General features: G+C 35.6%; 2 protein-coding genes across 2 annotated transcripts; one reads left to right on the forward strand and one right to left on the reverse strand.

Moving 5' to 3' along the window:
• Nucleotides 1-11,596: 11,596 nt before the first annotated feature.
• Nucleotides 11,597-12,953, reverse strand: LOC137826082 (AT-hook motif nuclear-localized protein 17). The gene has a single exon (XM_068631931.2). It carries the CDS (start codon nucleotides 12,578-12,580, stop codon nucleotides 11,795-11,797), a length of 786 nt encoding a protein of 261 aa, XP_068488032.1. The 5' UTR covers nucleotides 12,581-12,953; the 3' UTR covers nucleotides 11,597-11,794.
• A 1,721-nt stretch (nucleotides 12,954-14,674) lies between these two features.
• On the forward strand, nucleotides 14,675-24,804 carry LOC150025639 (uncharacterized). The gene is made up of 6 exons (XM_090294148.1): nucleotides 14,675-14,789; nucleotides 22,840-23,097; nucleotides 23,580-23,887; nucleotides 24,191-24,194; nucleotides 24,344-24,603; nucleotides 24,685-24,804. The coding sequence occupies exons 1-6, from the start codon at nucleotides 14,675-14,677 to the stop codon at nucleotides 24,802-24,804; spliced, it is 1,065 nt and encodes a 354-aa protein (XP_090150274.1).
• The last annotated feature ends 404 nt before the right edge of the window (nucleotides 24,805-25,208 follow it).

Here is a 25,208-nt window from a genome sequence, read left to right on the forward strand (position 1 = left end):
TTATTCCATAACTATATACATGTATAATAATAAGACATGGATTGCATATAGATTGGATAATTTTTTAATTTTAAAAATCCAAAATCAAGGTCAGTTTGGATCTACGTAAGTTATTGAAGGTGAGGTCAAGTCAGACTAGAGGTAGGACCGATTGAATTGGGCCTAACTCTTGCAAGGTTGATCTAGGTTGGACCTAAGTCATGCAATGTTAAGCCGAGTTGGACTCGGAGCAAGTTAGACTAGATCAAACCATAATCAACCTAGGCTAGGTCACACTTAGATTAGGTTCGGCCAAGCTAGACCTAAGTTTGGCTAGGCTAGATTGGGTCCAACCTCAAGTTGGGTCTTAACCTTAGTCAAGTTGGGTTAGGGTAGACATAAATTAGTCTTGGTAGGGTTTTGTCCAAGTCAAGTTAGGTCAAACCAGAACCATCCCAAGATAACTTGGTTGGCCCCAAATATGGTTAGGTTAGGTCGAGTCTAGGTCAAGTTAAGTCGAGTCGAGTCCATGTCACGTTCTAAGTTAGGTCAGACTCATGTTAAATGATGACTTTTTATGGCAAGTGCACTGTGTTGTCATAATTAATAATGTATTCCTAAGGAGGGATATCGAACCCACAAGGAACAGTTGAATAATCAAGTAAAATATTTGCTAAATAATTAACAGAATAATAAAATTTTGTTGGGATTTGTTGGAATGACAGTGATTAACAAGAAAACAAAGCAAAGAGTTGTTGCTTCAATTAGAAAAATAGGAATTGGGTTTCATCTTCCTCACTCTTATGTATTTTGATTAGCATGGTAACATTCCTTTGATTGATATTGATGTCCGTATAAAATTCATTTATATCGATTCCTCGCATATAAAATTCTTAAGATGCTTCCTAAATATCGATTCTTCACATATTTATAAAAGCAACTTAGTATCAAGATCATACGTTGATAGCAATTGACATTTCAAGTCTATTCCTAACACTCAAATATGTTAAGTATTATTTTTTAGGTTAGAACCATAAAAATACTTTCCAGTCAGATTTAAGATTCTAGATCAAGAATTAGAAGCAAAACAATAATATCAATAATCAATCAAAAATAAAATATTATATTCAAATATCACCTCAATACATAAGAGATCGAAAGATTACTCCCAAATTCACAGGGTAGAATTAGCCACACATCTTCTAACACCTTCTATTTTTCCAATTGGGTTACAAGTCACTCAATGGTGTTTTCCTCTCAATCTTGCACACTAGGCTTATGCCTCAAGCCCCCTATTTAACCTAATTTGCTAGGGTTAAGTGACTTCTTGCGTGACACATTTCGGCTTTTTGTGCACTTGTGAGTTCAGGGGCCTTCCAGCTTTCTCCTTTTAACTTATATTATTCTTCTTTAGCCCAGTCATCTCCATTCTTCCCTAAAAACTTGAAATTAACACCAAATTTGAGAATAAAATGTTCTTATTCAAATATAAATCATAAAATATGTAAAAATGTATAAATTCATAAATTATGGATTATTTTATATTTATTTTAGAAATTAATACTCATAAGTGCCTATATTTTAATATGAAATATTATTGAAATTAGGCACTTATCATTAAATTGAATCAAGGTGGGCCATTGTTATATCGAGTCACACGAGGCCCAAGTCAAAACAAAATGGGAAGGGCCTAGGTTATGCCAAGACAGTGAGGCTCAAGTCAAGTTAAGACAAGTCATGTATAGTTGAGTTAGGTTCAAGTTGAGTCGAGTCAGCTTCGACCCACGTCAGGCCAAGTTAACTTGAGCCTAAGTCAGGCTAAGTCATCATGAGTCCATTTCAGGTTAAATCAACCCAAACCCTATTCGATTTGAGTTATCCTACATCATGTCCAGTCTATCGAGTCCATGTTTAAGCACAGTCAGGCATGTCGTATCAAGCTAAACCTTAGTTTGGCCAAGTTAGCTAGGACATAGGTCAAGCCTAGACAAGTCGAGCCCAAGTTGCGAAGAGTTGGGCAAGGTCTAGGTCAAGCTAAGTCATCCTAGGTCCACATCGTGTGGAGTGGATCTGAGTCCACATTAGACTTAGTCGGGTTGAGCCAAGTTAGGTTGATTCAGGCCAAGTCTATCACCTCGGGTCAAGTAAAGTCGAGTTGGACGGGTTCAAGTGTAACACTCTAAAATATACAAAACATTTTACAAAAGGGAATAAAATAAATATAGTCATTGTAGTTCATACACATACAATATATGCAAGGGTAAAGTAACAAAAACAAAATTCTAGCATACAAAAATATAAGTGAAAATAATCAATTAGATTAATATTCCATGCAGATAATTCCTTTTTTTTATTTTTTTTCACCAATAATAGCCATATAATACTCAATAGAAATCATGATTTCTTTTGCCTCACAGTCTAACTACATTCTAATACCATCATCAACAATCATTTTCATTTCATTCATACTCACTACTTATAGATCCATTTGTCTCAAGTTACATTGATTTCCTATCAATCCCTAACACTTTCAATTTCATTTCAATCATAGTGATTGCATATGGATCTATTGTCTTTAGAAAGACTCATTAAGTATTCCCCTACTAGAGTCTAACATCTAATTCACTATTGTAGGATCAGGGTAAGTCCAATTCAATATTGTGTGTCTCCACAACTCACCACTTGATACCTTAGTCTACATGACATAGATCATTAGTGAGCTAGAGAATATCTATTAAATTATAGGCTTTTCATACTTAATGTATCATTACATAACATCTCAAATATATCTCAAATGAATGGCACCGGTTTTTATACAAGCTTTCATTATTCACATACAATACATATCATTCACACACAATGCATATTAATTGTTCATACATTATTTAAGATTTCTCAAATCAATTACACATATATCTCAATTTCATACACTTTGCACCATTCACATCAATCCATGTCATTTAAACTTTCACAAATCATTTGGATTTACAAACAAAATGTCCACTTTGCATAAAACAAAAACATTTATGCATAATTCAAAATCATTAAAAAGACATAAAGAAAACAAAAGAAAGAAAGAAAAATGAAAGAATTTTATTTAGGCTAGCTCAAGCGAGAATTTCTAGCTTAATCGAGAATAGACTTTTAGCTTAAGCTAGAATTTTTAGTTAAAGCGAGAATGGGTTCGCTTGAACTAAATTTTCTCACTTAAGCGAAAATGAACCCAAGAGCAATAAAAATTTTCAGCCATAATTCGCTTGAGCGAAAATTTGTCGCCGAAGCGAAAATATCACGACTTAAGTAACCTAACAGACTTAATTTCATATCTTCATCCAAAATCAACACTCCAAATCATTCATAACACAATTCTCAACATTCAAAACTCATTTAACATAAAAAAAACAACACTTAAAATACTAAATTATAAAAATCTAATGCTCTTACAAGTTCAAACAAATATCCCTACAAGAGAAATTGAAGCTTGGGATCACATCCCCTCTATATCTAGATCTTCTAGCCTAGGATATTGTTAAAAGTTAAAGTTAGTTTCCCTTACCTGAAATTCTTTACTCTAGTGGAAATTTGAGCTCTAGTAAGGAAATCATTCCAGAATCTAAGGACCTAAAGCATATTATCCAAAACTCACCAAGTTTTAGTATGTGGTAAAACAAGTTGAGTTGATAACTTTTCCCAACTATTCCTATCAAGATTGATGCTAAACCCTAAGGAAAAATGGAGAATAAAGGATCTTTAAAGTAAAAATAAACTTATTCTATTTGAAAATATGATCGGGTAGAAATGTACATTCACTCCTCAATACTACATCGTGTGACCATATTTTGGAATAAATATGGAGGAATATAAGTAGAGAGAAAGGAGAGATTATATATATGAGAAGAGAGAGAGAGAGAGAGAGAGAGAGAGAGAGAGAAGGGGTTGGGTTTTTTCTCTGTTACGAGGGTTACACCAGGTCAGCCCAGGTCTAAATCGGATTGAATGAAGTCGGGCCTTACTTAAGTTGAGTCAAGGTCTAACCTAAGTCGAGTTGGGTACAAGTTTTGAAAAGTCGAGTTGGATCCATATCTTTGGTGAGGAAAAGATTTAACATAATATTTAGTTTTAAACTTGCTCTTCTTGTATTGATAACATTATTTTAACCATTCAAAACTAAGAAGTTGAAAAATAAAAGGAAGTTGATATGGTATGTCAAAACTTTTACAAAAATATATGAATTAACACTTTAGGATAAATAACCAAATAGTTTAGTTAACTTTTACAACATTTTTAATTATACTTTAACACTTTTAATTTAAATAATCATACATGACAATTTTAAATTTCAATTATACACACTACTGCAGAAATAGTTTATAACAATGGTTGAAACAACATTTAAAGATGATTTTATAACTATGGTGTCGTTAAAAAGTAAGTCGTTTTGACTATGGTTATACAATCGTTGTTATAAGTTAAAAGTCATGACACATGAAGTAAAACCATCGTGAATTTAGAAAAACACAAAGAATCGTCATTAAAAGTGTTTATGAAGGGTTTTTAAAGACGGTTCTAAAAGAAAATCGTCATTAAAAATACTATTAGAAAAGGTTTTTAAAGACAATTCTAGAGCAGAACCATCGTTAAAAGTGTCGAAGAGGTTTTTGAAGACGATTTTGGCCAAAACCATCGTTTAAAGTATCAAATTTTTTTTCCAAATATTGTTAGTCTTACCTCTTGCATAATGTACAAAATTTTCAAACAAAAACATGCATTGTAACGGAATTTTGTCTACATATAACATCATAATTTATATATAAAAAACTACATATAAAAAAATAATTTAAATAAAAAATTGTATATGAAAAATTTCAACAATAAATTTATAATGTCATTCTAATCATTCATCTACCCTAAGGTGTTATACATGGTTATAAAAGATTATGACCATGTAGTCTTAACAATCTACAGTGTTTCTGAGCCTAATGACTGTGGGTCATTAAAAATATGTAACATTTAAAAATTGTTTGAATTAATCCATAACTAATAAATACCAAATTTTAATTTCTTTATGTATTGATGTATTACTTGATCCCAACCTCTATCAATTTCAGTTCGTACAATGGTTGACATCCACTGCATCTCATATTAATCACACTCATGATTTTCTGATTGCTTATTGCGCTACAAGTCAAAATAAATGTTATTAAATAAATCAATGACACACATTGAAGTGAGTGAATGATAGCTGTCGTTTTGTTGTCAAATTAATATGTTTCTAGCGTAGACTTGTCTAACACTAGAGAGATGATAGTATAATTGTGGACAAATGTCCCCAAGTCGTCTCCCAACGAATCCAATAGTAAAATCAATTGATCAGGGTTTAAAATCTATCTGCAAGCAATAAAAGTTAGTAATAACAATAAAGATAAAAATGAGGTTTGAGATAGTTGTGCAGAAAATATAAAAGAGATTAAAATAGCAAATAAAAAGCGGTTGATCCCAAGTTCTTCCACCATTGAATTCTTCACAGGTTGTCTAAAGATTAATCTTTTCTCAATCCTCCAACAGAGCTAAACCAGATTGAACATGCGCCAATCTAATTCAACTGAAACTCACCAGTAAAACATGCGTCTACTAGTTTAATCAATACCCACTTTGTTCCATGCGTATACTCCATGGGAATGCTTACCTCCTCTCTCTTGAATCATGCGCCCAAGAAATTAATTAGAACAGTGCGAACTAACTAAGAAACCAAAGTTTAAGATAAGGAAGACTCTCAATAATGCGTTCAAGTACAACCTCTCACAAAAACTAGTTTTCCAGAAGATTAGACAATAGAAACAACTGCTATAGAGAATTAAAAATAGAAACTCTTATTGATCAAAACCTCAGAACTCAATGGGGAATCACAAAGGAATCAACCAAAAGGTTTAGCCTTCCATGCGGAGGCAAAACAAAAGAATTACTAAGAAGAAAATAAACTAAGAAAACCCTATGAAGCTCTCCCTCCTCTCCTTGATGCTTGTGTCCTTTTATAGGCTTTTCTGCTCCAAGGATCTTGGGAAAATATTGCAGTTTAGATTTTGTAAACAGTTTCCACTTTCCATAATTCTTTTTATTTTGCAGAAGATTTGCTTCCAATTCTATTTCTGGAATCTTGTAGCTTTTATTTTCTCTTCTTCTCCTCAGAATATTTTTTCTGTTTTGGTTCAAGAAGCAACTTGGACTTTTGCATATTTGGCCCATTCACAAAGGTAGATGCTTCCTCCGGATAATTTACTCTAAAAACACAAAATTAACAATAATAATAGTTAAGGCCCAAATAAACCCAATTATAAGAATATTAATTAAAACAATGGATTTATTTATTATTATAGTCCAATAATCTATGATTAAGGCTATTGTGTGTGAATAAATATATGCTCATCCAAGTGAGTTTTTTTGCTTTTGCAATTGCTCTACCACTCAACATGCATGTTATAACAAATAATAATAGATTTCTAATTTCGAAAACATTCAATATCCTTTCATTCAAATAATTTACACAAGGACATCTCATTCTTCCTATTATGATTGCTAACTTTATTACATTGTGCAAGGAGTATGAATTCTTCCACGCCTCTCTCGTATGCATCACTTATATGTGGTGTATTAATCCAACTCCAATCCATATAATTGGTGAATTAAGAAAATCTAAATAAAAAGTTTTCGAAAAGAGGACACTCTCAGACTCATAATCAACGCGTTCAATACATTTTAATACTATTCAATTGATTATCAAACTAAAGAAAAATCACCCTTGGACTAGAATCAACGTGTTCAATATATTTCAATAATATTCAATTGATTATCAAACTAAAACAAAATTGTCGAAGGTCGAACACCATGAGACTTAGAATCAACGCTTTAAATGCATTCTAATACTATTCAATTGATTGCCAAACTAAAATAAAATTGTCGAAGGACGAAACTTTCGAACTTAGAGTCAACGCGTGCAATATATTTCAATATTATTTTATTAATTATCAAACTAATTAAACATAACAACAAAATAATTAATAATATAAATAATTAAGCTCGAATAAAGGAAAAAAATACTTATATATAGTTCAACGTAGATTAAAGCTAGTTATCAAAATAAAACATATTTTGAAAAAAAAAATACCCACGATAATAGTTCTTGAGTCATAGTTGAAAGTGGACTAGAAATTAAAAGAAAATATGAAACATACCATGAGAAGTTTAATAACTATCACTAAAATTGGCAAGAAAGTTTTAAAAAATAAAATAAATACAAAACTGATAAAATCTTCTTTTTTAACATCACTTGTATTTAGGATGATTCTACAATGGTTTTTGAAATCTTAATTTAATAGTTGTTAAAAAAAAATATTTATAAAGGTAGGGGAACACATGTGACGTTTCTGAAAGCTTAGTTTAATCGTGGTGAACGGTGGAAAGAGAAAATGAAAATCTGTAACATCTTTTATAGGTGCAGGTTTCCTTCAACTTGTTTTAATCACTTCAACATTGGCGTCACAATGGGAAAGAAGGCCAAGAAAATTTGGACTCTTATTAAGGTGGGAACACTTTAATCAATATGATTAAAGTGCAATGTTGTTATCTTTAACCATGCATATTTCTATATTAATATTAATATTAATGTTAGGTTAAAGAGGATTATAAACAAACAGCCTTTTCCTTTTATATTGGGAAATACAACTATAGCTATTAGTATTAGTTGTTTAGGGTTTCTTTTTTGATAAAAAAAAAGTTGTTTAGGACATCTTTAAAATATATTTTTTACTATATTTTTTTAAATATTTTTTTATAATTCTCAAATTCGTTTTTGTTATTTCTATAGTATTGCATCATTTTTGTTATTTTGCTATATCTTTATCTTTTAGGCCAGTATTTTTTATAGTGTTGAGGAATTTATGCATATTATGTACTCACTTGTAATACATTAAGCTTTTTGTACTCATGTGCCTAGCTAACACTAGCTTTGCCCTGTGCTATGGTAGTTGTTGATTTAAAAAATTTGCTTTTTTTTTTTCAAAAAGAATTTGTCTTAAGTAATATCTTTTTAAATTATCCTTAAATAATTAATATATGAAGAGAATACTAGCAGTGAAATTTTAATTTTTTTTAAGTTAAACTCTCTTATTCTGCCATCTTTATAAAAAAGAAAAAGAAAAATCATGATATTTAAATTTACTATTTATGAATTAAAATAATAAATATATTTTTTTAAAAGGTAATATAAGAAATATTTTATGAAAAGTATAAGAAAATTTCAAAACAATATTGTTATAATCAGTGTTGCCGCGATAGAATATTTATAAAATTATACTTGTAAACATGTACTTTTTAGTTTAGCAATTCTTCACATCTAACTTTGGGGTTGGATTAAGTTTAATTTAAGTTAATTAAATTTAGGAAACCAACTTAATCCAATTACAATTAGATTGAATAGTTTTAAAAAAGCATAATTTATGAAGAAAAAAATACTTCAAAAGAAAAATTTCTATTGTCTTTTAATAGTTAATAGTAAACGAAAAGACTTATAATATATATAAATAATATCCCTCATAAAATAAAATATTATTAGAAAAATAATATTTGTAATATATATTTATTATATATGTAAGGGTTGGGTTAAGTTGATCGAATTTGAGATGTATAAACTTGCTACTCAACCCAACTCTAATACACGTAAACTTCCATTTTAAAACAATATAGTTACCTTTTTATAGGGATTTATATACATCACACACAAAATTAAACATATAACATAAGATAATCCTTTCATCCATCACTTCATTATATACTTACAATAAGAACACGATTTACACAAGCATTAGAGTTAGTTGTATTATAGGTTGGATATCCAACATCAAATATAAATAATTTTTTTTATAAAATATAAAATATAAAGTAAAATTAAAATTAAAGTTATTTTTTAATATAGTATTAGAATAATTTAAAATATATCTTAACATACAATTATCACCCAAAAAAGGCTTTGGGGATTACTAAATTATACTTACTTGAAGATCTTTTATTGTATTATCATCCAAACAACTTTGTGGAATTATTAACCATAGTCTAAAATCTTGTGTCGCATTATCTTCAAATAGCTCTGCGAATTACTAACCATAGACCAAAATCTTCTATTGCATTATCCTCCAAATAGCTTTGGGGATAGATTCGCATAAACACACGTTATAAATTACTTAGAAGACTTATAACATTTAAACTCCACAACTTCCTCTCTACTTTGTAGCTTTAGTTAATCTTCTTCTACATCACCATTTTCCTCTGCACAGAATCATATACAAAACTGATGTTTCTACACTAACTAATTTTTAAATTATTATTATAATTTTTGTTATTATTTCTACTTTTTATTACTAACGAAATGTGTTTTCACATGTGTTTTCACACATTAAAATAGTACACTTTCAATATATATATCTATATATATATATATATATTTTGTAAGAATTGAAATAAAAAATTTATGTAATGATTATTTTTAAGTAGAGAAGTTATATAGTTATTTTTTTAGTAAAAATATATTGTTCAATTATTTTATTTTATTAAATAAAAAAATTAATTTTTTTATTTATTAGAAAGAAAAAAAAGATTATTACAAAATGATACCAAAAGTAATTATAAAAATTTAATTGTTGATTCTATTTCAATTTTATTTAATGTTATCCAAACCTACTTTTAACAATTTTTCATTCGAGAATATTAGATAACTGATTTGTTTCCAAGTACGTAAGTCTATATAATTGAAATGTTTTAATCACACAAGTTTGGTTTTATGTAAAATAAGTAATTATATTTTATTTTAAATTAATTTTAACCATAAGAATAAAATTATAATTTAGATTTTATAAATTGAAAATACTTAGAAAGTTTGTCTTTATTTTCTTCTATTTTCTATTATATTTCCGTTAATCAAAACAACTTCCTTTTTCACTTTTTATTACTCTTAAATTCGTTATTTTTTTGTCCAACAGTTATTAAAAAGACTTAAGCCAGGCAGTGATAAGAAAATGTAATAGAAATTCTAAAAATAAATAAAAGAAAACCCAAGTAATAGCAGAACCTGAGAGGTAAACGTTAAGCCATAATAAGAGACGAGTGAATCATAGTTATTTTCCTATTAGAGTATGGCGGCAGAAAGGAAGAAGATGGATCCACCATGCCATTATGATGATTTGAATTTTAAGACATTTGGTCTGAAGACTTTACATGTAAAGGTGTATAATGAAGCATTGATAAAAATGCACAAAGGCACCACCCATCACTGTTCAAATTCCAAACCAAGCCAATCTTCTGCTTCGAGAAATCACTTTCTCGCCTATGTCAAATTAACAGGAAATGTCCATTAACTGCACCAAAACAAAATCTGAGCCCATCCCTTTAGCTCAATCACAATACACACGTCAAACTCAGTACTGATGTCATAATTTTGGGAATTTTGAGTTCCATCAACGTTGAGAATAAGCTTCCACCGCGATGCTGCAATAAAGGAAAGGTAGAGTCGGAAGAGCAAGTGTTGAACATTGCAACTTACACTTGGCTTTTACTTTCTTTTTTGTTGTCTCTCTGAAATGAAATCAGAAGGAGAGAGAAGGAAGAAAGGGACAAAAGAAGTACAGAAGAGATGAGATATAAAGCAGTGAGATGTAGAAATAAAGCGAAGGAGGGGATTTATCCGTAGTGGATGGACACAGAAAAACACACAAACATACCATACCACACCAAACCAAGCAGAAGGAACAAGAGATGACTTCTGCTGATGTTAGAAACTGGCAATCACAACCCTTCCCACGTTCTCCACTGCCACACACTTTTTCCAAATCAAGAAAGCTATGCACAGTAGCACCAGTCACCAACTTGCATCCTACACTCTGCGTTATCTTCTGCCAATAACACCTCTGCTACACTGCACCCACAATAATACACATTCCACTCTCACTCTTCAAACCACCCAATAACCCATTCTTCTAAATCAATACACCCTTTTCTTCTCCTAATCCAAATGTGGTCCAGAACCACCACAATCTTCCATTCTGGGCGTTTCACCTAGTGTATTATAATTCCCTTACTTTAAAAATCACCTTTTTATCTTCTTCAACTAATTTAAAAATCACCTTTTTATCTTCTTTCCTTTTTATCTTCTTCAACTAATTGATCATTCACAGACCCATATTTCTATAAATCCACATTACAACTCCAACTCCAATATTATTATTTTAATATTATTATTTTAATATTTTTTCTATAAGGGCAATTTTAACACTACTAACTAAATTTCCAATATTTTGGCCTCTCTCTATAAAAAAAAAAAAACAAAAAACCAAAAGTATTATTGGCAAAAATAGATTTAGAGATCATTAATTACGCAATTTAGAGTTCATACATGACTAAGATCCTAGTCAAACCAGAATAATCTCGTTTCAGGATACAAACTATAATAAATAACAAAATCAGTAACGAAAGAGAGTTTATTAACCAGGAGTTAAACATGTTTCACCGAATGAAGTGTTGGCAAGTTTGAAGAATTAAATGATGTAAAGAAAGAAAGAAAAAAACGATGAGATGAAACAATAAGGCATGCATTAAGCATTATTCTAAACTCTAAACCAGAGAGTATTCTATTTGGAACTAGAGCTAAATAAGTAGCTAGCAGCAACATTACAACTAAATAAATAAACTCAAGAAAGAAAAAAATAATAGCGAAACAAAAATCCCCACAATTAACGAAACAAAATTCACAGAACAGCCACGGATAAGATCATCAGAAAGGTGGTCTAGCCGTTGGAGCCCAAATCACATCCGAAGGGAGGTGACAGCTGTACATACACGGCTCCGCCGGAAGTTGTCCGCTCTCCGCGACACCACCTGAGGCAAGCGGCGACTGCGCATCTCTGCCGCCGCCGCCGGACGCACAGTTATTCTGCGCGTCGTCCTCCGACGACAGCCGGTGGAAGGAGGGGTTGTTGAACGACGCGGCGATGATGAAGACCGTCCCAGCAGCGAGCAGCCTTCCAGCGACGTGTCCGCCGACGATCTGCCCCTGTGGTCCGGCTAGCGAGACGGTGAAGGTGGAGGGAGGGGCCGGCGGCGGGGGGGCGTGGAGGAGGAAGGTGGCGGACATGGATAGGATGTCGAAGCGTCCGTGGAAGGTAACGGTGCCGACGGTAGCAACGGAGGGTTGGCGGAGAGTGACGTTACCAACGGTTCCCGAACCGGTGAGGACACAGAGGCCCGTGTTCTTTCTGCGGCTGAACTGGGTTAGGGCATCGACGACGTCGTTCCCGCCAGGGATTTCTAAAATGAAGGGGCTCATGGCGGGGTCGGGCTCGCGGGTAATAATAAGAGGCGGCTTGGGCTTGTTTTTGGAGCCGGGAGGGCGGCCCCTGGGCCGCCGCACTACTTCAATTGTAGCTCCATCGCCTGTGGAGACGGGCTTCTGTGCCACGAGGTTGGGTCCACCGCTACCCCGGCTGTCATCGTCCTCGGATGTTTGACATTCTCGGGAGAATTGAAAAGGTTGGTGTTGCGGATGAAGTTTTGAGAACATGTTGATGTCTTTGAACACTTGAAGCTATTGTTTCATGACGTGTGTTTTGTGTTTGTTGCACTGTGTAAAGTTTGGAAGGGTGAAGAAGGTTGAAGAAGGATTTGGATCAGAGAAAATAAGTGCTGTGTTAGGGGTTTTATGGAGAGAGAGAGTAATGGTGAGGGTGGTGGGAGAAAGTGGGACCCACAGTGTCAGATAAGACAGGAGAGAGATAGATGTTTGGGGAAAATTGGGCGATACAGAATGGGATTTGTTTCGGAGAGGAGCTTCCTTTGCCTTTCAGGATCTCCCCTTCCTCTGAGCTACACAACTCATAAGGACGTGTTTCGTTGATGGGTTTGTTTTGGCCTATAGGGATTCCCTTTTGCTCCGTTCACCACACACGCCCTTAATTTCAGTTTATTCAAAATCTTTGCCTACCCTATCTATCTCCATAAGAGACACATCTTCTATCTTCTACTTACTATAAGTGCTACAATGTTACTATTATCATCTTCAGCAAAACCTAAGTGTACCGGTATAGATTGAGGTTGCAAATAGTATTCATGACTGGACGTACAATTGTTAATGTATTGGTAGTTGTCCAATTTTTTTAAGTCTCCTTCCTTCCGTTATGATGCTCGATCGGTCAAGGTTACTTGCAAAAGGTACTCCAACGTTCAAGTAAGTATTCTCATTTAGGTGTATTCTGGTGAAATGTGAAAAACGTACCTTATTCCTTCACATAGGACTCTATTTATAGCATTGGCTTATGGGCCTTGACCTTGATGGGTTGAACATCTGTTATTTACTAATATGCATAGTGGTTCCTTGATACTAGGAACTTGTATCTTTCAGTTAATCAGTTATTCCCGCATACTTCGGGATGTAGATTGACTCATTCAATGCTACTTGTAATTGTTGTTACTTATTACATTTCCCATGTTCTTTGACTCGGGCGGTCGGTCACCGAGACTGGTCCATCCGGTATCGATCGAAGAAACTAATTTCTGAAGAGTCGGAGATGAATGTTGGTGTTCCCGATGTGAGATATGACCATTTGGGAGCATTAAATGCCTAGTAGAGACATGGCATTTTCTTTTTAGAATAAAGTGTCTTTTAATGAGCATTGTTTAATGAGATATATCTAACGGTTGAGATGTTGTGTCGTTTGGTATGTTGAATGATGTGAATCACTGGATGGGTATGGATCTAACAGCTTCGAATGGATGACATCATAACCTCTCTCCTATTTGATTTCCTATAAATAGGGCAACATTTGAACGTAGTAGGATTTACGCTTTCTTCGCTGCTATAGAGTTTACTCCGTGACCTCCGAGTGTCGAGTCTTTCAAATTGCTTTCACTCCTCGTACTTTATTCAGGTTAGTCATGTCTTCTACTTCCGACTCCTCTAAAATTATTGTAAATATTGAGTCATCCGATGTTACTCGCACCGCATTTGGTAGTGCGAGAGACGTGAATGACTCAGACGACTTTAAATCAGACTGTCCGAGTTACGATTGGGTTGATCAACGCGTCTTGGATATCCCTACTAGTTTCAGAGACTCCAATAATTTGGATAAATATTTATCCAAATAGCTTTCTTAAAACTGGATTCGCCCTTGGACGCGCTGATGACCGATATTTGTGGTTATATCAATGCAGTCTGTCATGGACGGGAAAATGCGCCTCATGACTTCTTTTTCGTATATAATATTTTTTTTTCTTATTTACATATCACCCTTCCTTTCGACGAATTCACCAAGGGGGTCCTTCAAATCCTTAATGTGGTCTTGATCCAGTTGCATCCCAATTCGTGGGCAACTCTTCAAGCCTTCAGAATTATTTGTAATATTTTCAAAAATATTACCTACACCTCAATCATTTCTATTTTATTATAACTCTCGTCCGAGTACTCCAGTGAGTTGGATGTCTTTGTCAAGCTGACTGGGTAGTGTTCAATTTGCAACATACACCACCTCATACAAAATTTTTAAAGAAAAATATTTCAAAATTTTCGTGGAATCGGAGAGTCGATTCTGAAGGGTAGACCAAGTTTCCTTTTTCATTGGACCCCAATCCCTCAAGAATCGCTACCTGGCCGAGGTCGTCGATGACCCCTCAGGATAAAGAAGTTCTTGTGGTTTTCGACCAACTCCCGAATAAGTTACCTACTCGAGAGTTGGTAGCGTTGTACATGTCGTCCAAGAGGTGGACAAATTTTACTGGTATGTGTACTTCTTATATACCTGATTGTATTCATTATGTTGAGGGTGTTTAATTTGTTTGTGTTTTGCATCTATCATGACTCCATTGGACCCGGCCCTTGGGGACTACATGGCCAATTATGACGCTAGGCAGTGAATAGAAAAGTCAACAGCTTCGAGACAATCAGGAAAGGAAACCCGATCGTTCCAGTCGACATAGTGCCCCCAACCACCATCATCCCTCCGGTGAATTGAAAGAAGGGCCACCCGGCTAAGATGGTCTAACAAAATGCAGAGGCAGGGTCATCCTCTCGAAAACCTTCTATGCTTAACCCCTTCATGCAATTGGCGTCCGGGGTACAAATTGCAATATTAGCGGAGGAAGAAAGCTTTCTAGCGGTCGTCCCTATCAATAACTTGATTCCGGAGTTAATTGAGCTACAGAGTCGGGCACTGGTGGTTGGTTGTACTCTTGGGGAAGAGTTGGAAAGAACCACAACTGTGGTTATACCCAAGTTGAAAACGTAACAGCCGAGTCTACTAGCTCTTTGAAAGCAACATTGGAGACGATGAAAGTATTCAAAATAAGTGTGCCAAGATAATGTTGCAGCCAAGAAGGCCCAACAGGCCCTGAAAACCGAGGTAGAGGCGATAAAGACCGAGCTTGCCAAGGAAAAGGTTGAAGTTGAAGAAAGGGAGAAAACACTATCTGCAAAGGTGGAGAAGTGTCACTCCTTTATGTTGCGTATAAGTTAGGAGTAGTTCCATCAAGGCCTTCATTGAGCGGCCTTCTTTCGCGACATACATGTTGATCAAAACCTTTTAATTTAATTTACTCTTATATTTTGAACACGTTGATATATTTTGAGAATGTTGTTAATATCTTTGAGTTTTGATTATACTTATGCTCATTTGGACGACCGAGTACTTACATGAATATGGTTTGAATAAAATAATCAATAATGGTTGTCCGAGCCTATTAATTTCGAACAATGTAATTTGAATTTATGCGATACTTTAATGATTCAAGTGACGTCGCCCAATCGTTACAAGTAACATCTGACCGACTGAGCGGTGGAATGTGGTAATGAAACTTGAATAAATACGAAATAGAAACTTCCACCTTATTCCTATCATGCGAAGTAAGAATAAGTTATTCTAGTGTAAGGTTTATCTTTGATCAACTGATGAAATGTTAGATAAAATTATTTTATTCCGACCGCTCTAAGCAATATTTTATCTTATTCGGCGATGCTTTATGTGGTTCGGATCATGGTTAACGATAATTACTGGATGTGGTCAGCATTAGTCGCGTACAATGATGGCCTATTAAGAGTTATTCTTGATAAATTAACCTAAAATAATAAAATATACGGGTCAAGGCTGGAATCTCGATAAATGAAATTGGAACTACGACTCCTTAATTATATACTTACCACTCTGAGTGGTGGTTATCTAGGCTGGTTGAGGGGTTAGCCTCAATGAAGTCGGTTGGAGTTGAAAATCCTACTATTTCTGATCAGTCGATGCGATAATCATGTGATAACAAAATATAATTTTAAAGTGCCTCATTAAAATCTTCTCGGTCGAAAATCCTCCTTAAGGGTTAAACAACCAAGCGAGGAAAGAGTACACTATTTTATTGATTTTTCATAAACTATAATAGAATTTGAGATGCGTGACATTCCACATTCTCGGTACATTTCTTCTTGATAAAAATGCTAAATAATAAATCCCAATTGCTTGAGAACTTATTGTCGTCTTTCTTGGAGTCACTGCACATTCGCTAGACTAAGTCTCTCTTTTGGAAGTTTCTTGGCTTCACCTTCGAGTTATATCTTCTTGCCGCCCACACTTTGCATGCTTCTTCTCTTATTTTGCTGTTATCTCTGATTTCGTTGATATGGTCAAGGCCGACCAACAAACTTTCTTTATTCAAATCCAAATTCAGTGTTTATCATCGTAGAGAGGACTCAACTACTTCAATAGGAACCATAACTTTCGTCCCATAAGTCAAACTATATGGGGTTTCCTGCATGGTGGACATTGGCGTACATCAGTAAGCCCATAAGACTTCTAGAGGTTCCTCAGTTCACTTACCTTTGGCTGGACTGAGTCTCTTTTTCAATTCATTAAGAATTACTTTGTTGACGGCCTTGGCTTGGTCGTTGGTCTAAGGGTGTTCTACTGACTTTGTTATGTGTTTGATATCAAGCTTTTCGTAAAACTAAGCTAATCCTCGATCGATGAATTGTCGACCTTTATCAGTGATGATGACATGCGGTATTCCAAATCGGCACACAATGTTTTTTCAAACAAAATTTTGGACATTCCATGTAGTGATGACCGCCAAGGGTTCGAACTCTATCCACTTAGTAAAATAATCTACGCCTACCAATAGAAATTTACATTGTCCTTTACCTGAAGTAAAGGGTTTGATGATATCCATCCTTTACTTATCAAATGTCCACAGGGAGAGAATGTAGTGAAGATTCTCAGGTTTTTTGTGAGATAAACTACTATACTTCCGACACTTAATACACTTTTGCAGAAATTTTGTACAATCACCCTGTACAGTTGCCCAACAATAGCCTGCCCGTAGTACTTTGGTTGCCATTGTCCAAGCTCCTCGATGAGTACCATATACCCCTCGTGTATCTCCCGCATGACATAAGTGGCTTGCTTGAGGGTGATACATTTTAAGAGTGGACGAGTGTAACCTTGCCGATAAAGATCTTGATCTATTAGTAGAAACTGGGCGGCCTGATGCCTCATTATTTTTTTTCCGAATGCACCCGTAGTTCCCATCTATTAAAAAACTATTTGATAGGTGTCATCCAGTTGGGCTATATATCAGTTGTCATACACTCTCCTGAGCTAACACTGGGATTACTCAAGGTCACGTATATGACTGACCGATGAAGTCCTTTCTTCTTAGCAGTTGTTAGGTGGGAAAGCATATAAGCTCGGGTATTGTATTCCCGGTGGATATGTTGGATTTTTACCTCAATAAACTTTACAATTAAACCCTAAACAAAGTGATAATATTGTTGCAATAACGTCTCTTTGACTTCGAATTCCTTTTTAAGTTGTTTGATCACTAGTTGAGAGTCACTTTTACATATGAGCTTTTCACTTCCAAATCAAGGGCGATGTTAAGACCGACTATGATAGCTTCATATTCGGCCTGATTATTTGACGTGGTCACGAAGGGCTTGGAAGACTTCTTGTAGGTCTTTGATGTGCTGTTGGCAAGAGTCAGTTTTGACAACAATGTCATCCACATATACTTCAACAGTGTGACCGAGCATTATTTTAAGATGTAGTCCATCAGTTGATGGTAGGTGGCCTCGACATTTTTTAGGCCGAAAGGCATGAATTCGTAATAAAAATTATTACAATCAGTCATAAAAGTTGGTTTTTCTTTGTCTCTTGAATGCATCTGGATTTGATTGTATCTTGAATATGCCTCTAAAAAACTCAGGATAATATGCTCTGCTGCTCCGTCGATTAGCTGATCAATTCTCGACAGACAATAAGAATCCTTAGGACATGCCTTGTTAAGATCAGTGTAATCTGTGCACATCCTCCACTTTCCATTTGATTTATTGACCATAACCACATTGGCTAACCATGTTTTTATAATGTGCTCTTATGATAAAATCAACTTTTTCTAACTTCTCAGCTTCTTATCGTGCGACAACACACTTTTCTTCACCCATTTTTCGCTTCTTCTGGGTTTTTGGCCTGACCTCTTTATACATGGAGAGGCGATGTGTAATGATATTCGGGCACACCCCGGGCATATCAACAGCTGTCCACTCAAAGTTTAACTTACGAACTTGCTATCGTCCAGTTTCAAGGAAGTTCCAATGGGTGTCTTGTGTTCATCATCTCGAAGGGGCAAGGGATGAAGATCCTCGCCTTGCTCTATACGGGCTTCATCATGTCGAGGGTCAAAATCAACTAGTGCAACCATATGTTCTCTCGTTCTTCTATCATGGGAGCGTCTCCTCCTTTCGGGAGACCGTCCGTGAGGTGATGCTCTGTATAGCCGCCTGGTAGGTTCGACCTTTAGACTTGCGACATAACATGCGCGAGCATTTTTTGATCCACATGAACCGTGAAGATATCACAGGCCGTTGATGAGAACTCCATAGGTAGGTGAGGGGTGGATATTATTGCCTTTAAACGATTAATGGACGACCGTCTGAGCAGTATATTATACGAAGTATTTGCATTAACCAACAAATACCTAATTTTTATAGTTTTAATGAGACACCCCTCTTCACCGAACGTAGTGTATAGGTCGATAAATCCTTTGGTATCCACTCGTTCACCCGAGAATCCAACAATTTGTTCATCATAAGGCTGCATTTCTGTTTCTGGAATTCTCATTTTCCTGAAGGTCTTCCAATAAAGGATATCCACCGAACTTCCTTGATCCACTAAGACCTTGGTAATTTCAAACTTGTCTATTTCCACATTAATCACCATGGGATCGTCTTGTGTTGGGTCTATTGCGGTGAAGTCATCATCAGTAAAAGTAATCGGGGGCATCCTCGGTCGATTTCGGGTGGATGTGGAATAGGCCGATTGGATGGCCCGAAGATGCTTCTTTCTAGCCGAATTAGAACATCCACCTTCTGCAAAACCTCCAGCTATTGTATTGACTTCTCATCCTAGAATGTCGAGAGACCTCTTGGAGATCAGTATGTGTCAATGTTAGTCTTAATGAATTTGTGGAAGTGGTCAGCTTGAATAAGATCTTCTATCTTGTCTTTCAATGCTTGACAGCCTTCGGTCGTATGGCCATAGTTGCGGCAGTGTTTAGATGTATCGTGGGGTCTGCGATTGCTTTAAGGTCGGGATTAACTCGGCTGGCAATGCCCCATCCAAAACTCTTCCCCTTGGAACAGTCAATGGCGTGTAACTAAGAAATCAGAGTCCCCGATTTTCTCTGAAACAGTCGGACTGACCTGATACAGGTCGATTGCCTTTGTCTTTGTCTTTCTTTTTCCCCTTATCAGCACTTTCAAATTGATGACTTCTATGATAGTTGATGTGTTCTTCTATCTGCATAAACTTGGTTGTGCAATTTCATAATTCATCTTTTTAGCCGGTTTCTTGATTAAGATTTCAGTAAATCGGCCTGGTCGGATTGCCGAGACAAGGTGATGCATGGCTATCTCTGACATCAAATTTCTGATACCCATGCAAACTTTGTTGAATCTATCCATAAATGCTCGCAAGGATTCTCCTTTTTCTTGTTTCACGTTAAGGAGAGACATGGATAAGGTGTGATGCGGTCGGCTCGATGCATATTGTGTGATGAACTTCGTTGTCAGGACTTTGAAGTTCCCCACGGAATTGGGTGGGAGTCCGATGAACCAACTAAGCGGCCCTCTTGGAGGGAGGTGGGGAAGACCTTACACCATACTGCCTTGTTGGTTGTGTATAAGTTCTTTTATGTCTTGAAGACATTTAAGTGCTCATCTGGGTTGGTGGAACCGTCATAGAGTTTGATAGTTAATCCTTTTCACTCGGAAAGGAGTGGTGTATCGATTATCTCATCTGTGAATGGATGTTCTCTCGGATCTTCCTCGTCGTTCGGGAGAGGAGTGTTTCTGGAACTTTGGTGAGTTTGATGAGTTTGATGGGTTTGAGGGGTTGGTGGTGGTGTTCATGATTGTTCTTCCCATTCATGCTCATCAAGCCGTTGCTGTAGATTTTATTCTGCTCCTTCAAAAGGGATATCTCCTACTCATTTTGACGTCAATCCTCTTCATTCCGTAACTGATTTGCGATGCCTTTTTGTCGTAACTCCTCCATTGGTGCCTAGAGAGCCCGGATCATAGCTATTTGCTCATTTGCCATACGGTCGCTGTTACCATTATTCCTTGTTGCCACCTCGTTGCCTGTTGTGACTTGTTGCTTTAAATCGAATACTAACTCGACCCCACGGTAGGCGCCAATTGTACATGTATAGAGCTGTTACCATTATTCCTTGTTGCCACCTCGTTGCCTGTTGTGACTTGTTGCTTTAAATCGAATACTAACTCGACCCCACGGTAGGCGCCAATTGTACATGTATAGGCTGAAGGGCTTAGATACTACCTGTGATTAGACATACAATTTTTGACGTGTTGGTGGTCTCCTGATTTCTTTAAGTCTCCTTCCTTCAGTGTTGATGCTCGGTCGGTCGGGGAATTGTACCTGTATAGGCCGAGGGCGCCAAATAGTACCTGTGACTAGACGTACAATTGTTGACGTGTCGGTGGTCTCCTGATTTCTTTAAGTCTCCTTCCTTTAGTGTTGACGCTCGATCCATCGAAGGGTTATCTGCAAAAGGTACTCCGACGCTCAAGTAAGTATTCTAATTTAGGTGTATTTTGGTAAAATGTACCTTACTACTTCACAGAGGGTTCTATTTACAACATTGGCTTATGGGCTTTGACCTTGATGGGCCAAACATCAATTATTAACTGATATGCATAGTGGTTCCTTGATACTAGGAACGTGTATCTTTCAGTTAATCAGTTATTCTTGCATACTTCGGGATGTACATTAACTCATTCAACACTACTTCTAACTATTATTACTTACTACATTTCCTATGTTCTTTGACTGGAATGGTCGATTATCGAGACCGGTTCGTCTAGTATTTATCGTTACACTAAGTTTATACAATTTTCTAATATAGAACTATTGAAAGATTACAAGTGTATTAATAGTTTATAAGGTAAAAAATAAAAACATTTATCAATATGAATCTTATCTTTTTAATAAAGATTTTTCAATCTTTTATATATAATGAAAACTATAAAACTTATTTCAAAATCTTAGTTATTTGTTATTTATGCTTAATGTCATCGATACTTTGTTCTGACTATATTATTTTTTTATATAAGTAAAGTAATTATTTTGTAATGAGAGTTTTTGGCTATTTTTCTTTAAGAAAAGTAATTTTGAATATTTTTTTTAACTTCTTATCTCTTTTACTTTATCTTTTTTAATTCTAACTTAAATTTAATATCTTAAAAATAATCTATAACTAATACAACATATTTATTCTAAATTATAAATATAGAAAATAAACATTTTTTTGTTGTTGTCATCATGCACCTACTAAAATACTAGTTATATAATTTAGCAGTGTAATTTATTAACGGTTAATATTTGTTGGCAACTTGGTTAATGTGGTCTTTCTTTTAATTTTGTTTTATTCGTAAAATTTGAAACTAAAACTTTATTAAAGATATAAAAAAAAGCTTTATACCAATTCAGCCAACGACTCTTTGGTGACTAATAGTAGTATAACTTTTTGGTGACTACTTAAATAAATTTGTATGAATTGATAATTATACTTATATATCTTAATTCAAATGGTTACGAAGATATTACTCTAATTAAATACAATTTTAGTAAATCACTGATGTGTCAGTTTTGCACATATATGAAAAAAAATAAGATGTGAATGGGGTTATTATAAATTTACAAACACAAATATACACTTAAGGTAGTACTATAAAAATAAGAGAGAAGAAAAAAAAAAGAGAAAAAGGAAGACAAAGAATATGAAAAAGAATATTTTTTTTGTTTTTTCTTATTGAAATCAAAGCGGAGAGTCAAAATATATACAAGTAATACACTTATTTTAGGTCTAACTAAAAAAGAATATAAATAGTCAATAAAGACAAGAATCAGAAAAGACAAAATAAATGATAGACACTTGTACAAATAAAAACAACTAAGAATTAAAAAAGACAAAATTGATATTAACTTTCTTCTAAAAGTCTTGTACCCATATCCTTGTATATTTCCCACAAGTTGGGGAGCAAATATTGATGAGACTCAACTTGGAACAAATATCGAGGACTTAAGACTTTGGTATAAATGTCATCTAGTTGCTTTGTGGTGGAAATGTGAAGCAAATGGATGGGATTCTTCAATTTTTCCCTAAAAATGTGACATCTATTTTTATGTGTTTCGTACGCTCGTGAAACACTAGGTTTGTTGCAATGTATCTTGTTGAGTCATTGTCACACTACAAAGTTTTTTCACTCGTCAGTAAAGTGGAGAAGGGCGAGGAACGAGTTACATGGGTTGTTTGTTGATGGAAGGTGGAACGATGATAAGGTTGTGATCAAGGACAAGGTTATGGATTACTTTGAAGATAGGTTTGCCAGGAATGAAGCTTGTACGGTTAGATTGGACAATGTAAGGTTTAATTCTATCTCGCAAGCTGATAACGAGTTGTTGGTCGGTGACTTCTCTGAAGAAGAAATAAGGGTTGCAGTTTGGAATTGTGAAAGTTCAAAGAGTCCAGGTCCTAACGAATTTAACTTTGGTTTCTTAAAGTTTTGTTGGGATATTGTAAAGTTGGATGTGGTGTCAGCAGTGAAGGATTTCGCATCTAAAAGTCATTGACCTAGAGGTTCAAATGCTTCATTCCTTTGTCTCGTCCCGAAAGTAGAAAACCCCCAGCAACTCGGCGAGTTCATACCTATTTCGTTAGTTGGATGCTTGTATAAAATTATCTCAAAAGTGTTGTCTCTACGCTTGAAAAAGGTAATTAGTAAAGTTATTGATTTGAGACAGTCAACTTTTCTTGAAGGTAGGGTTTGCTGGACAGTGTGTTAGTAGCTAATGAGGTGCTGGAGGAATATAAAAGAAAGAGGAAGAGTTGTGTGTTCTTCAAAGTTGACTATGAGAAGGTGTATGACTCGGTTAGTTGGGAGTTTATTTATTATATGCTTGATCGGTTGGGTTTCTGTGCTAAATGGATTCAGTGGATAAAATGTTGCATAGAATCTGCTTCAGTTTCTGTGTTGGTGAATGGTAGTCCTACTAGGGAATTTACTCCTAGGAAGGGTCTTCGCCAAGGTGATCCACTAGCTCCGTTTCTCTTCCTTTTAGTTGCAGAAGGGTTGGCTAGAGTTTCTAGGATGGCAGAAGAGAAGAATTTGATTGATAGTTTGGAGGTTGGAAGAGCTAAAGTAAAGGTGAATATGTTGCAATATGCTAATGATACTTTATTCTTCTGTGAAGCTAATACCAAAAGTATCTTCAACATTAAGGCGATTTTGCTTTGTTTTGAGCTTGCTTATGGGCTTAAGGTTAATTTCTTAAAAAGCAGATTGGGCGGGCTGGGGATGGATTCGAGTTCGCTTCAGCGTTTTGCGGCTATTCTTAATTGTAATGTGATGGTAACTCCATTTGTTTACTTGGGGCTACCGGTAGGAGGATGCCATAAGTGTGGTGCTTGTGGAACGGGGTGGTTGAGAAAGTTCAGAGTAAACTGTATAGGTGGAAAGGCAGGTGCCTGTCAATGGCAGAGAGGATTTGTTTGATCAAGTCTGTTCTCTCTTCAATCCCGTTATTTTTTATGTCTTTATTTAAATTGCCTTCTGTGGTTGCAGACAAGTTAGTTCGGGTCCAAAGGAATTTCCTTTAGGGGTGGGGCTCTGATGGAAGGAAGATCGTTTGGGCTTCTTGGGATAAGGTGTGTGAGCCTCGGGATTCTAGAGGTCTTGGAATCATTGATATTAGGAAATTTAACTTGGCTTTAATAGGAAAGTGGATTTGGAGACTGGGTACGGATAAAGGAGGTTTGTGGAAAGAGATTCTTGATTCTAAGTATAGTGGTTGGAGAAGTTTGAGAGAAGGTGGTAAGTCTAGTAGGGGCTCTCTCTGGTGGAAAGATTTGAAGGAGGTGTGGGATTTAGAGGGTTGGGGTAGAAGTTTTAAAGATGGGTTTAAGTGGAAAGTGGGGGATGGTAAGGATATTTCTTTATGGGAGGACAGCTGGTTAAGCTGTGGTACTTTGAAGGGAGTTTTTCCGAGACTTTTCTCTCTAAGCTCAGCCAAAAACGCAAAAATTGCTAAGCTTGGGTATTGGTATAATGGTGAATAGGTGTGGAATTTGGACTGGCATAGATCCTTTTTCGACTGGGAGAAGTCTTTGGTGGAACAGCTGTTTCAGAGTCTGCAAGAGGTGAAGTTGGTTTTTGGGGAGGCAGACAGTTGGGTCTAGAAGATCGGAGAGAGTCAAACTTTCTCAGTCAACTCTACCTATGTTCAGGTAAGGCGGGTTAGAGGAGGGGAGTATTCTCCTGTGTATAGTAAGTTGTGGAGGTGCAAAGCCTTGCCTTCTACTTTGTTCACTGCTTGGAGGTTGTCGGAGAATAGGATTGCCTCTAGGGTTAACTTGGTAAGGCGTGGAGTGGCGGTAGAAAATCCCTTGTGTTGTTTGTGTGGGGAGGAGGAGGAGTCGTCTTGTCACTTGTTTTTTGTTTGCAGGTTTGTTTGGCATGTCTGGTGTCTGTGCTTCAAGTGGCTTGGTGTGTCGTCTGTAATTCACAAGGACCCTAAGTCAAATTTTTCACAATTCAGGATGAGTCAGGCTTCTGTTTCGGTTAACGAAGTTTAGGGTACAAT

The sequence above is a fragment of the Phaseolus vulgaris genome, chromosome 8 (genome assembly GCF_051622355.1).
Source record: "Phaseolus vulgaris cultivar YP4 chromosome 8, ASM5162235v1, whole genome shotgun sequence".
NCBI classification, from domain to species: domain Eukaryota; kingdom Viridiplantae; phylum Streptophyta; class Magnoliopsida; order Fabales; family Fabaceae; genus Phaseolus; species Phaseolus vulgaris.